General features: G+C 43.4%; 1 protein-coding gene across 18 annotated transcripts in view; it reads left to right on the top strand.

The window, feature by feature from the left end:
• Window positions 1-15,761, top strand: part of jakmip3 (Janus kinase and microtubule interacting protein 3) — a 133,561-nt gene that overhangs the window by 106,428 nt on the left and 11,372 nt on the right. For all 18 annotated transcript variants that reach the window (XM_055936985.1, XM_055936988.1, XM_055936987.1 and 15 more), the window contains 6 exons: window positions 5,449-5,637; window positions 7,662-7,790; window positions 12,189-12,272; window positions 12,954-13,016; window positions 13,120-13,218; window positions 13,998-14,096. In XM_055936985.1, coding sequence (XP_055792960.1) covers window positions 5,449-5,637; window positions 7,662-7,790; window positions 12,189-12,272; window positions 12,954-13,016; window positions 13,120-13,218; window positions 13,998-14,096 — 663 coding nt within the window. The remainder of the gene's footprint in view (window positions 1-5,448; window positions 5,638-7,661; window positions 7,791-12,188; window positions 12,273-12,953; window positions 13,017-13,119; window positions 13,219-13,997; window positions 14,097-15,761) is intronic.

Raw genomic sequence — 15,761 nt, 5'->3', positions numbered from 1 at the left:
TGTTTAATATCTAGCTATGTCTCTGAGGATAGTACTGTTTAATATCTAGTTATGTCTCTGAGGATAGTACTGTTTAATATTAGGTGTCTATGAGGATAGTACTGTTTAATATCTAGCTATGTCTCTGAGGATAGTACTGTTTAATATCTAGCTATGTCTCTGAGGATAGTACTGTTTAATATTAGGTGTCTCTGAGGATAGTACTGTTTAATATCTAGTTATGTCTATGAGGATAGTACTGTTTAATATCTAGCTATGTCTCTGAGGATAGTACTGTTTAATATCTAGCTATGTCTCTGAGGATAGTACTGTTTAATATCTAGTTATGTCTCTGAGGATAGTACTGTTTAATATCTAGCTATGTCTCTGAGGATAGTACTGTTTAATATCTAGCTATGTCTATGAGGATAGTACTGTTTAATATCTAGCTATGTCTCTGAGGATAGTACTGTTTAATATCTAGCTATGTCTCTGAGGATAGTACTGTTTAATATCTAGTTATGTCTCTGAGGATAGTACTGTTTAATATCTAGCTATGTCTCTGAGGATAGTACTGTTTAATATCTAGCTATGTCTCTGAGGATAGTACTGTTTAATATCTAGCTATGTCTCTGAGGATAGTACTGTTTAATATCTAGTTATGTCTATGAGGATAGTACTGTTTAATATCTAGCTATGTCTCTGAGGATAGTACTGTTTAATATCTAGCTATGTCTCTGAGGATAGTACTGTTTAATATCTAGCTATGTCTCTGAGGATAGTACTGTTTAATATCTAGCTATGTCTATGAGGATAGTACTGTTTAATATCTAGCTATGTCTATGAGGATAGTACTGTTTAATATCTAGTTATGTCTCTGAGGATAGTACTGTTTAATATCTAGGTGTCTCTGAGGATAGTACTGTTTAATATTAGGTGTCTCTGAGGATAGTACTGTTTAATATCTAGCTGTCTATGAGGATAGTACTGTTTAATATTAGGTGTCTCTGAGGATAGTACTGTTTAATATTAGGTGTCTCTGAGGATAGTACTGTTTAATATCTAGCTATGTCTCTGAGGATAGTACTGTTTAATATCTAGCTATGTCTCTGAGGATAGTACTGTTTAATATCTAGCTATGTCTCTGAGGATAGTACTGTTTAATATCTAGCTATGTCTCTGAGGATAGTACTGTTTAATATTAGGTGTCTATGAGGATAGTACTGTTTAATATCTAGCTATGTCTCTGAGGATAGTACTGTTTAATATCTAGCTATGTCTCTGAGGATAGTACTGTTTAATATCTAGCTATGTCTCTGAGGATAGTACTGTTTAATATCTAGCTATGTCTCTGAGGATAGTACTGTTTAATATCTAGCTATGTCTCTGAGGATAGTACTGTTTAATATCTAGCTATGTCTATGAGGATAGTACTGTTTAATATTAGGTGTCTATGAGGATAGTACTGTTTAATATCTAGCTATGTCTCTGAGGATAGTACTGTTTAATATCTAGCTATGTCTCTGAGGATAGTACTGTTTAATATCTAGCTATGTCTCTGAGGATAGTACTGTTTAATATCTAGCTATGTCTCTGAGGATAGTACTGTTTAATATTAGGTGTCTCTGAGGATAGTACTGTTTAATATCTAGCTATGTCTCTGAGGATAGTACTGTTTAATATCTAGCTATGTCTCTGAGGATAGTACTGTTTAATATCTAGCTGTCTATGAGGATAGTACTGTTTAATATCTAGCTATGTCTCTGAGGATAGTACTGTTTAATATCTAGCTATGTCTCTGAGGATAGTACTGTTTAATATCTAGCTATGTCTCTGAGGATAGTACTGTTTAATATCTAGCTATGTCTCTGAGGATAGTACTGTTTAATATTAGGTGTCTCTGAGGATAGTACTGTTTAATATCTAGCTATGTCTCTGAGGATAGTACTGTTTAATATCTAGCTATGTCTCTGAGGATAGTACTGTTTAATACTAGGTGTCTATGAGGATAGTACTGTTTAATAGTAGGTGTCTATGAGGATAGTACTGTTTAATATCTAGCTATGTCTCTGAGGATAGTACTGTTTAATATTAGGTGTCTCTGAGGATAGTACTGTTTAATATCTAGCTATGTCTCTGAGGATAGTACTGTTTAATATCTAGCTATGTCTCTGAGGATAGTACTGTTTAATATCTAGCTATGTCTCTGAGGATAGTACTGTTTAATATCTAGCTGTCTATGAGGATAGTACTGTTTAATATTAGGTGTCTATGAGGATAGTACTGTTTAATATCTAGCTATGTCTCTGAGGATAGTACTGTTTAATATCTAGCTATGTCTCTGAGGATAGTACTGTTTAATATCTAGCTATGTCTCTGAGGATAGTACTGTTTAATATCTAGCTATGTCTCTGAGGATAGTACTGTTTAATATTAGGTGTCTCTGAGGATAGTACTGTTTAATATCTAGCTATGTCTCTGAGGATAGTACTGTTTAATATCTAGCTATGTCTCTGAGGATAGTACTGTTTAATATCTAGCTATGTCTCTGAGGATAGTACTGTTTAATATTAGGTGTCTCTGAGGATAGTACTGTTTAATATCTAGCTATGTCTCTGAGGATAGTACTGTTTAATATCTAGCTATGTCTCTGAGGATAGTACTGTTTAATATCTAGCTATGTCTCTGAGGATAGTACTGTTTAATATTAGGTGTCTCTGAGGATAGTACTGTTTAATATCTAGCTATGTCTCTGAGGATAGTACTGTTTAATATCTAGCTATGTCTCTGAGGATAGTACTGTTTAATATCTAGCTGTCTATGAGGATAGTACTGTTTAATATCTAGCTATGTCTCTGAGGATAGTACTGTTTAATATCTAGCTATGTCTCTGAGGATAGTACTGTTTAATATTAGGTGTCTCTGAGGATAGTACTGTTTAATATTAGGTGTCTATGAGGATAGTACTGTTTAATATCTAGCTATGTCTATGAGGATAGTACTGTTTAATATTAGGTGTCTCTGAGGATAGTACTGTTTAATATCTAGCTATGTCTATGAGGATAGTACTGTTTAATATCTAGCTATGTCTCTGAGGATAGTACTGTTTAATATCTAGTTATGTCTCTGAGGATAGTACTGTTTAATATCTAGCTATGTCTCTGAGGATAGTACTGTTTAATATCTAGCTATGTCTCTGAGGATAGTACTGTTTAATATCTAGCTATGTCTCTGAGGATAGTATTGTTTAATATCTAGGTGTCTCTGAGGATAGTACTGTTTAATATTAGGTGTCTATGAGGATAGTACTGTTTAATATCTAGCTATGTCTCTGAGGATAGTACTGTTTAATATCTAGCTATGTCTCTGAGGATAGTACTGTTTAATATCTAGCTATGTCTCTGAGGATAGTACTGTTTAATACTAGGTGTCTCTGAGGATAGTACTGTTTAATATTAGGTGTCTCTGAGGATAGTACTGTTTAATATCTAGCTATGTCTCTGAGGATAGTACTGTTTAATATCTAGCTATGTCTCTGAGGATAGTACTGTTTAATATTAGGTGTCTCTGAGGATAGTACTGTTTAATATTAGGTGTCTCTGAGGATAGTACTGTTTAATATCTAGCTATGTCTCTGAGGATAGTACTGTTTAATATCTAGCTATGTCTCTGAGGATAGTACTGTTTAATATCTAGCTATGTCTCTGAGGATAGTACTGTTTAATATCTAGCTATGTCTCTGAGGATAGTACTGTTTAATATCTAGCTATGTCTCTGAGGATAGTACTGTTTAATATCTAGCTATGTCTATGAGGATAGTACTGTTTAATATCTAGCTATGTCTCTGAGGATAGTACTGTTTAATATCTAGTTATGTCTCTGAGGATAGTACTGTTTAATATCTAGCTATGTCTATGAGGATAGTACTGTTTAATATCTAGCTATGTCTATGAGGATAGTACTGTTTAATATTAGGTGTCTCTGAGGATAGTACTGTTTAATATCTAGCTATGTCTCTGAGGATAGTACTGTTTAATATCTAGCTATGTCTCTGAGGATAGTACTGTTTAATATTAGGTGTCTCTGAGGATAGTACTGTTTAATATCTAGCTATGTCTCTGAGGATAGTACTGTTTAATATCTAGCTATGTCTCTGAGGATAGTACTGTTTAATATCTAGCTATGTCTCTGAGGATAGTACTGTTTAATATCTAGCTGTCTATGAGGATAGTACTGTTTAATATTAGGTGTCTCTGAGGATAGTACTGTTTAATATCTAGCTGTCTATGAGGATAGTACTGTTTAATATTAGGTGTCTCTGAGGATAGTACTGTTTAATATCTAGCTATGTCTATGAGGATAGTACTGTTTAATAGTAGGTGTCTATGAGGATAGTACTGTTTAATATCTAGCTATGTCTCTGAGGATAGTACTGTTTAATATTAGGTGTCTCTGAGGATAGTACTGTTTAATATCTAGCTATGTCTCTGAGGATAGTACTGTTTAATATCTAGCTATGTCTCTGAGGATAGTACTGTTTAATATCTAGCTATGTCTATGAGGATAGTACTGTTTAATATCTAGCTATGTCTCTGAGGATAGTACTGTTTAATATCTAGCTATGTCTATGAGGATAGTACTGTTTAATATCTAGCTATGTCTCTGAGGATAGTACTGTTTAATATCTAGCTATGTCTCTGAGGATAGTACTGTTTAATATCTAGCTATGTCTCTGAGGATAGTACTGTTTAATATCTAGCTATGTCTCTGAGGATAGTACTGTTTAATATCTAGCTATGTCTATGAGGATAGTACTGTTTAATATCTAGCTATGTCTATGAGGATAGTACTGTTTAATATCTAGTTATGTCTCTGAGGATAGTACTGTTTAATATCTAGCTATGTCTCTGAGGATAGTACTGTTTAATATTAGGTGTCTCTGAGGATAGTACTGTTTAATATTAGGTGTCTCTGAGGATAGTACTGTTTAATATCTAGCTATGTCTATGAGGATAGTACTGTTTAATATCTAGCTATGTCTCTGAGGATAGTACTGTTTAATATCTAGTTATGTCTCTGAGGATAGTACTGTTTAATATCTAGCTATGTCTCTGAGGATAGTACTGTTTAATATCTAGCTATGTCTATGAGGATAGTACTGTTTAATATTAGGTGTCTCTGAGGATAGTACTGTTTAATATCTAGTTATGTCTCTGAGGATAGTACTGTTTAATATCTAGCTATGTCTCTGAGGATAGTACTGTTTAATATTAGGTGTCTCTGAGGATAGTACTGTTTAATATCTAGCTATGTCTCTGAGGATAGTACTGTTTAATATCTAGCTATGTCTCTGAGGATAGTACTGTTTAATATTAGGTGTCTATGAGGATAGTACTGTTTAATACGCCTGTTGTATTCGTCACATGACAAACAACATTTCATTTCATTTTCTATGGAATGCTGTTGTAGGAAAGAGATATGCTGCTGAGGTACAGGCGGCAGGGCACCACGGGGAGGAAGAAGGCCATTAAGCCGTGCAAACCGGTGGTGGAGACCTTCTTTGGTTACGATGAAGAGGCTTCTATGGACTCAGACGGTTCCTCCATCTCCTTCCACACAGACAGGACACCGTGCACACCAGACGATGACCAGGAGGAGGTAAGACACGGAGACAGACCGTTTTGCTTGTCGTGTTTAAGGGGAGTCTGACAGAGAGAAAGAGAGTGATCAAGAGAGAGGGAAAGAGAGAAAGATCAAGAGAGAGAGAAAGAGGGAAAGATCAAGACAGAGAGAAAGAGAGTGATCAAGAGAGAGGGAAAGAGAGAAAGATGAAGACAGAGAAAAGGAGAGAGGAGGGGGCAGAGAGATAGATGTATGTTTTGTCGTCTGATTGCTCCCTGATGAAAGCTGGACGTTTTGACATTTGGTTTGTTTTAGAACTATGGATGAATTTGGGAAGTGTGTTTCCATTCTTGATATACAGCAGTCAATTACCGAAGTGTAAATAAGCAATGCAACGTTTACTGAGAAGCAGACATAGTGCCGGTTTCTTATGTCGTACGTTATTTCTGGTATTGTTTTATAATAACCATGGGAAGCGACAGCAACCTCTGACTAACCTCACTGTTGTTTCTGTCTGTCTGTACATCTGCCTGTCTGTCTGTACATCTACCTGTCTGTCTTTCTGCCTGTCTGTCTTTCTGCCCGTCTGCCCATCTGTCTGTACATCTGCCTGTCTGTCTTTCTGCCCGTCTGCCCGTCTGTCTGTACATCTGCCTGTCTGTCTTTCTGTCTGTCTGTCTTTCTGCCCGTCTGTCTGTACATCTGCCTGTCTGTCTTTCTGTACATCTGCCTGTCTGTCTTTCTGCCCGTCTGCCTGTCTGTCTGTACATCTGCCTGTCTGTCTTTCTGCCCGTCTGTCTTTCTGCCCGTCTGTCTTTCTGCCCGTCTGCCTTTCTGTCTGTACATCTGCCTGTCTGTCTTTCTGCCCGTCTGCCTTTCTGCCCGTCTGTCTTTCTGCCCGACTGCCTTTCTGTCTGTACATCTGCCTGTCTGTCTTTCTGCCCGTCTGCCCATCTGTCTGCCTGTCTGTCTGTACATCTGCCTATCTGTCTTTCTGCCCGTCTGCCTTTCTGTCTGTACATCTGCCTGTCTGTCTTTCTGCCCGTCTGCCCGTCTGTCTGTACATCTGCCTGTCTGTCTTTCTGCCTGTCTGTCTTTCTGCCCGTCTGCCCATCTGTCTGTACATCTGCCTGTCTGTCTTTCTGCCCGTCTGCCCGTCTGTCTGTACATCTGCCTGTCTGTCTTTCTGTCTGTCTGTCTTTCTGCCCGCCTGTCTGTACATCTGCCTGTCTGTCTTTCTGTACATCTGCCTGTCTGTCTTTCTGCCCGTCTGCCTGTCTGTCTGTACATCTGCCTGTCTGTCTTTCTGCCTGTCTGTTTTTCTGCCCGTCTGTCTTTCTGCCCGTCTGCCTTTCTGTCTGTACATCTGCCTGTCTGTCTTTCTGCCCGTCTGTCTTTCTGCCCGTCTGTCTTTCTGCCCGTCTGCCTTTCTGTTTGTACATCTGCCTGTCTGTCTTTCTGCCCGTCTGCCCATCTGTCTGTACATCTGCCTGTCTGTCTTTCTGCCCGTCTGCCTGTCTGTCTGTACATCTGCCTATCTGTCTTTCTGCCCGTCTGCCTTTCTGTCTGTACATCTGCCTGTCTGTCTTTCTGCCCGTCTGCCCGTCTGTCTGTACATCTGCCTGTCTGTCTTTCTGCCCGTCTGCCCGTCTGTCTGTACATCTGCATGTCTGTCTTTCTGCCCGTCTGCCCGTCTGTCTGTACATCTGCCTGTCTGTCTTTCTGCCTGTCTGCCCATCTGTCTGCCCGTCTGTCTGTACATCTGCCTATCTGTCTTTCTGCCCGTCTGCCTTTCTGTCTGTCTGCCCGTCTGTCTGCCCGTCTGTCTGTCTGCCCGTCTGTCTGTCTGCCCGTCTGTCTACCTGTCTGTCTGTACATCTGCCTGTCTGTCTTTCTGCCTGTCTGCCTGTCTGCCTGCCTGTCTGTCTGCCCATCTGTCTGCCTGTCTACCTGTCTGCCTGGCTGTCTGCCTGGCTGTCTACCTGTCTTTCTGTCTACCTGTCTTTCTGTCTACCTGTCTTTCTGTCTACCTGTCTTTCTGTCTGTCTGTCTGCCTGTAGGGTATGATCAGGGAGGAGACAGAGATGAGGTTTCATCAGTTGACCATGGAGTACCAGGCTCTTCAGAGAGCCTATGCACTTCTACAGGAGCAGGTGGGGGGCACGTTTGATGCAGAGAAGGAAGTCAAGGTAAGAGGTGCTCTATTATGACGTCATTATCAAAACATGTATTTCATTCACTGGGCAGTGATGTATTTCAGACCACTAGTCCACTAGAGGTATTGGGCTATAGTTGTATTCACCTTTCCTTCATAAGTAGGACACCTCAAAGGCCTGATTCAGCCGAGACATTCACACAAATCATGCATTGGTGTCCGTGAGAGGAAATGTGAGTTAAGCACGCAGGTCTCAAACCAAAATGCTGCCCTAGAGACTGAATCAGCTGGAGACTGAACCAGGTAGAGACAGAATGCTGTCATAGAGACTGAACCAGGTCGAGACATAATACTGTCATAGACTGAACCAGGTAGATCCAGAATGCTGCCATAGAGACTGAACCAGGTCGAGACAATACTGTCATAGAGACTGAACCAGGTAGATCCAGAATGCTGCCATAGAGACTGAACCAGGTCGAGACAATACTGTCATAGAGACTGAACCAGGTCGAGACATAATACTGTCATAGAGACTGAACCAGGTCGAGACATAATGCTGCCATAGAGACTGAACCAGGTAGATCCAGAATGCTGCCATAGAGACTGAACCAGGTAGATCCAGAATGCTGTCATAGAGACTGAACCAGGTAGAGACATAATTCTGTCATAGAGACTGAACCAGGTAGCTACTGAACCAGGTAGAGACAGAATGCTGTCATAGAGACTGAACCAGGTAGAGACATAATGCTGACATAGAGACTGAACCAGGTAGATACTGAACCAGGTAGAGACTGAACCAGGTAGAGACATAATACTGTCATAGAGACTGAACCAGGTAGAGACATAATGCTGTCATAGAGACTGAACCAGGTAGAGCCAGAATGCTGTCATAGAGATTGAACCAGGTAGAGACTGAACCAGGTAGAGACTGAACCAGGTAGAGACATAATACTGTCATAGAGACTGAACCAGGTAGAGACTGAACCAGGTAGAGCCAGAATGCTGCCATAGAGACTGAACCAGGTAGAGACAGAATGCTGCCATAGAGACTGAACCAGGTAGAGACAGAACCAGTTAGAGACAGAATGCTGTCATAGAGACTGAACCAGGTAGAGACAGAATGCTGCCATAGAGACTGAACCAGGTAGAGACCGAACCAGGTAGAGACAGAATGCTGCCATAGAGACTGAACCAGGTATAGACTGAATGCTGTCATAGAGACTGAATGCTGCCATAGAGACTGAAGAAGGTAGAGACAGAATGCTGTCATAGAGACTGAATGCTGCCATAGAGACTGAACCAGGTAGAGACTGAACCAGGTCAAGACAGAATGCTGTCATAGAGACTGAACCAGGTAGAGACAGAATGCTGTCATAGAGACTTAACCAGGTAGAGACTGAATGCTGTCATAGAGACTTAACCAGGTAGAGACTGAATGCTGTCATAGAGACTGAACCAGGTAGAGACAGAACCAGGTCAAGACAGAATGCTGTCATAGAGACTGAACCAGGTAGAGACAGAATGCTGTCATAGAGACTGAATACTGCCATAGAGACTGAAGCAGGTAGAGCCAGAACCAGGTAGAGACTGAACCAGGTAGAGACTGAATGCTGCCATAGAGACTAAACCAGTTAGAGACAGAATTCTGTCATAGAGACTGAATGCTGCCATAGAGACTGAACCAGGTAGAGACTGAACCAGGTCAAGACAGAATGCTGTCACAGAGACTGAACCAGGTAGACCCAGAATGCTGCCATAGAGACTGAACCAGGTAGAGACAGAACCAGGTAGAGACTGAATGCTGTCATAGAGACTGAATGCTGCCATAGAGACTGAACCAGGTAGAGACAGAATGCTGTCATAGAGACTGAATGCTGCCATAGAGACTGAACCAGGTAGAGGCAGAATGCTGCCAAAGAGACTGAGCCATGTAGAGACTGAATGCTGCCATAGAGACTGAACCAGGTAGAGACAGAATGCTGCCATAGAGACTGAACCAGGTAGAGACAGAATGCTTTCATAGAGACAGAATGCTGCCATAGAGACTGAGCCAGGTAGAGACCGAATGCTGCCATAGAGACTGAACCAGGTAGAGACAGATCCAGGTAGAGACTGAATGCTGTCATAGAGACTGAATGCTGCCATAGAGACTGAACCAGGTAGAGACAGAATGCTGTCATAGAGACTGAATGCTGCCATAGAGACTGAACCAGGTAGAGACAGAATGCTGCCGTAGAGACTGAGCCAGGTAGAGACTGAATGCTGCCATAGAGACTGAACCAGGTAGAGACAGAATGCTGCCATAGAGACTGAACCAGGTAGAGACTGAACCAGGTAGAGACAGAATGCTTTCATAGAGACAGAATGCTGCCATAGAGACTGAGCCAGGTAGAGACAGAATGCTGCCATAGAGACTGAACCAGGTAGAGACAGAACCAGGTAGAGACTGAATGCTGTCAGAGACTGAATGCTGCCATAGAGAATGAACCAGGTAGAGACAGAATGCTTTCATAGAGACAGAATGCTGCCATAGAGACTGAGCCAGGTAGAGACAGAATGCTGCCATAGAGACTGAACCAGGTCGAGACTGAACCAGGTAGAGACAGAATGCTTTCATAGAGACTGAGCCAGGTAGAGACAGAATGCTGTCATAGAGACTGAATGCTGCCATAGAGACTGAACCAGGTAGAGACAGAATGCTGTCATAGAGACTGAACCAGGTAGAGACAAATCCAAGTAGAGACATAATGCTGTGATAGAGACTGAACCAGGTAGAGACTGAACCAGGTAGAGACTGAACCAGGTAGAGACAGAATGCTGTCATAGAGACTGAACCAGGTAGAGACAGAATGCTGTCATAGAGACTGAACCAGGTAGATCCAGAATGCTGTCATAGAGACTGAGCCAGGTAGAGTCTGAACCAGGTAGAGACTGAACCAGGTAGAGACAGATTCTGCTCTGGAGACTGAACCTGGTAGAGACTGGACCAGGTAGAGACTGGACCAGGTAGAGACTGAACCAGGTAGAGACAGAATGCTGTCATAGAGACTGAACCAGGTAGAGATAGATGCTGCCCTGGAGACTGAACCAGGTAGAGACAGAATGCTGTCATAGAGACTGAACCAGGTAGAGACTGAACCAGGTAGAGACAGATGCTGCCCTGGAGACTGAACCAGGTAGAGACTGAACCAGGTAGAGACTGAATGCTGTCATTGAGACTGAACCAGGTAGAGACTGAACCAGATAGAGACTGAACCAGGTAGAGACTGAACCAGCCAGAGACTGAACCAGCTAGAGACTGAACCAGGTAGAGACTGAACCAGGTAGAGACAGATGCTGCCCTGGAGACTGAACCAGGTAGATACTGAACCAGGTAGAGACAGAATGCTGCCATAGAGACTGAACCAGATAGAGACAGAATGCTGTCATAGAGACTGAACCAGGTAGAGACTGAACCAGGTAGAGACATAATACTCTCATAGAGACTGAACCAGGTAGAGACATAATACTGTCATAGAGACTGAACCAGGTAGAGACTGAACCAGGTAGAGTCATAATACTCTCATAGAGACTAAACCAGGTAGAGACATAATACTGTCATAGAGACTGAACCAGGTAGAGACATAATACTCTCATAGAGACTGAACCAGGTAGAGACTGAACCAGGTAGAGACAGAATGCTGCCATAGAGACTGAACCAGGTAGAGACATAATACTGTCATATAGACTGAACCAGGTAGAGTCTGAACCAGGTAGAGACAGAATGCTGCCATAGAGTCTGAACCAGGTAGAGACAGAATGCTGTCATAGAGACTGAACCAGGTAGAGACTGAACCAGGTAGAGTCTGAACCAGGTAGAGACAGAATGCTGTCATAGAGACTGAACCATGTAGAGACTGAACCAGGTAGAGACTGAACCAGGTAGAGACTGAACCAGGTAGAGACTGAACCAGGTAGAGACTGAACCAGATAGAGTCTGAACCAGGTAGAGACAGAATGCTGTCATAGAGACTGAACCAGGTAGAGACTGAACCAGGTAGAGTCTGAACCAGGTAGAGACAGAATGCTGTCATAGAGACTGAACCAGGTAGAGACTGAACCAGGTAGAGACTGAACCAGGTAGAGACTGAACCAGGTAGAGACTGAACCAGGTAGAGACTGAACCAGGTAGAGACAGAATGCTGCCCTAGAGACTGAACCAGGTAGAGACAGAATGCTGCCCTAGAGACTGAACCAGGTAGAGACAGAATGCTGTCATAGAGACTGAACCAGGTAGAGACAGAATGCTGCCATAGAGACTGAACCAGGTAGAGTCTGAACCAGGTAGAGACAGAATGCTGTCATAGAGACTGAACCAGGTAGAGAAACATATTCTACTAGCATTGATTATCATTGTATATAACCAGTGAATGTTGTTCTCTTCACTCCACAGACAAGAGAACAGTTGCAAGCAGAGCTTATTCTCTACCAAACCAGAATACAGGACCTGGAGTGTGTTCTGTCCCAGCAAGGACAGGTGACTGGATCACACACACACACAGACACACACACACAGACACACACAGACACACACACACAGACACACACAGACACACACACACACACACACACACACACACACACACACACACACACACACACACACACACACACACACACACACACACACACACACACAGACACACAGAGACACACACACAGAGACACAGACACACACACAGAGACACAGACACACACACACAGACACAGACACACAGACACACACACACAGACACACACACACAGACACACACACACAGACACACACACACACACACACACACACACACACACACACACACACACAGACACACAGAGACACACACACAGAGACACAGACACACACACAGAGACACAGACACACACACAGACACACAGACACAGACACACAGACACAGACACACAGAGACACACACACAGAGACACACACACAGAGACACACAGACACACACACACACACACACACACACACACACACACACACACAGACACACACACACACAGACATAGACACAGACACAGACACAGACACAGACACACACACAGACACACACACACACACACACACACACACACACACACACACACACACACACACACACACACACACACACAGAGAGAGAGCGTTCTTTACCACTGATTCCCTGTGTGTTTGAAGGATATGAAGTGGATCGAGGAGAAACAAGCCCTGTATCAAAGAAATCAAGAACTCATAGAGAAGGTATAAAACTATTATCCATCATGTCACTTCAGGTAAATATGTCACATGTCATTCAGGTGTGATTGTGGTTATATTTCCCCAGTGTATTTCTGTCTCTTAACAGATCAAGCGCATGGAAACAGAGGAGTCACGTTTAAAAAACGAATTTCAGGACGCCAGAGACCAGAATGAACTCCTGGAGTTCCGGATCCTTGAACTTGAAGTAAGAGCCATTTAACCCCTCACAACAACTGCTTCCAGGTAGAGGGCGTCGTGGTACGGCAGCTCCCCTGGCTCAATCCTCTCCATCCTCACGGGCGTCGTGGTATGGCAGCCCCCCTGGGTCCATCCTCTCCATCCTCACGGGCGTCGTGGTACGGCAGCCCCCCTGGCTCCATCCTCACGGGCGCCGTGGTAATGCAGCCCCCCCTGGTTCTATCCTCTCCATCCTCACGGGCGTCGTGGTATGGCAGACCCCTGGTTCTATCCTCTCCATCCTCACGGGCGTCATGGTATGGCAGACCCCTGGTTCTATCCTCTCCATCCTCACGGGCGCCATGGTATGGCAGCCCCCCCTGGTTCTATCCTCTCCATCCTCACGGGCGTCGTGGTATGGCAGCCCCCCCTGGTTCTATCCTCTCCATCCTCACGGGCGTCGTGGTATGGCAGCCCCCCCTGGTTCTATCCTCTCCATCCTCACGGGCGTCGTGGTATGGCAGCCCCCCCTGGTTCTATCCTCTCCATCCTCACGGGCGTCGTGGTATGGCAGCCCCCCCTGGCTCCATCCTCTCCAATCTCTATGAGTTTCCACTGGACCTTGTATACAATTGGACAACAAAAATGTTTAATCTTAATGTTATTCACGTTTTTGTAAATGTATTGTCAGTTGTAGCTGTACTCGTACATACTTTAGCTACTGAAAGACTAATGAAAGGCTAAATTAACATGCCCATGGTCTCCAAGATGGGCCGTCTAGTAATAATGTCTTCTATCACCGTCCAGGAGAGGGAGAGGAGATCTCCAGGAATCAACTTCCACCACATCCACTTCTGTGAAGGCATCAGTCCACTGCAGGTGTACTGTGAGGCCGAGGGAGTCACAGTGAGTCTATATCTATAATAATATCATATATATTATACTTCTGTGAAGGCATCAGTCCACTGCAGGTGTACTGTGAGGCAGAGGGAGTCACAGTGAGTGTATATCTATAATAATATCATATAAAAGGTTTTAGGGGGTAGAGGCTAGGAGCTAGGGGCTAGGAGAGTGTCTAGGGGCCTCAAATTAAAATATTGACCTCAAAGCCAGTTCCACTGCCTTTTTTCATTGTTCCCTTCTAATCAGGGCCTGATTTAAACCTGGGACACCAGGTGGGTGATATTAATGATCAGGGCCTGATTTAGACCTGGGACACCAGGTGGGTGATATTAATGACCAGGGCTTGATTTAGACCTGGGACACCAGGTGGATGATATTAATGATCAGGGCCTGATTTAGACCTGGGACACCAGGTGGGTGATATTAATGATCAGGGCCTGATTTAGACCTGGGACACCAGGTGGGTGATATTAATGACCAGGGCTTGATTTAGACCTGGGACACCAGGTGGATGATATTAATGATCAGGGCCTGATTTAGACCTGGGACACCAGGTGGGTGAAATTAATGATCAGGGCCTTGATTTAGACCTGGGACACCAGGTGGGTGATATTAATGACCAGGGCTTGATTTAGACCTGGGACACCAGGTGGGTGATATTAATGATCAGGGCCTGATTTAGACCTGGGACACCAGGTGGGTGAAATTAATGATCAGGGCCTTGATTTAGACCTGGGACACCAGGTGGGTGATATTAATGATTAGGGCCTGATTTAGACCTGGGACACCAGGTGGGTGATATTAATGATCAGGGCCTGATTTAGACCTGGGACACCAGGTGGGTGATATTAATGATCAGGGCCTTGATTTAGACCTGGCACACCAGGTGGGGTGATATTAATGATCAGGGCCTGATTTAGACCTGGGACACCAGGTGGGTGATATTAATGACCAGGGCTTGATTTAGACCTGGGACACCAGGTGGATGATATTAATGATCAGGGCCTGATTTAGACCTGGGACACCAGGTGGGTGATATTAATGATCAGGGCCTGATTTAGACCTGGGACACCAGGTGGGTGATATTAATGACCAGGGCTTGATTTAGACCTGGGACACCAGGTGGATGATATTAATGATCAGGGCCTGATTTAGACCTGGGACACCAGGTGGGTGAAATTAATGATCAGGGCCTTGATTTAGACCTGGGACACCAGGTGGGTGATATTAATGACCAGGGCTTGATTTAGACCTGGGACACCAGGTGGGTGATATTAATGATCAGGGCCTGATTTAGACCTGGGACACCAGGTGGGTGAAATTAATGATCAGGGCCTTGATTTAGACCTGGGACACCAGGTGGGTGATATTAATGATTAGGGCCTGATTTAGACCTGGGACACCAGGTGGGTGATATTAATGATCAGGGCCTGATTTAGACCTGGGACACCAGGTGGGTGATATTAATGATCAGGGCCTTGATTTAGACCTGGCACACCAGGTGGGGTGATATTAATGATCAGGGCCTGATTTAGACCTGGGACACCTGGTGGGTGATATTAATGATCAGGGCCTGATTTAGACCTGGGACACCAGGTGGGTGATATTAATGACCAGGGCCGGATATAGACCTGGGACACCAGGTGGGTGATATTAATGATCAGGGCG

This window comes from Salvelinus fontinalis, chromosome 1, assembly GCF_029448725.1.
Source record: "Salvelinus fontinalis isolate EN_2023a chromosome 1, ASM2944872v1, whole genome shotgun sequence".
Classification (NCBI taxonomy): Eukaryota; Metazoa; Chordata; class Actinopteri; order Salmoniformes; family Salmonidae; genus Salvelinus; species Salvelinus fontinalis.
The sequence above is the reverse complement of the archived record's forward strand: the minus strand, read 5'-3'. Positions and strand labels throughout refer to the sequence as shown.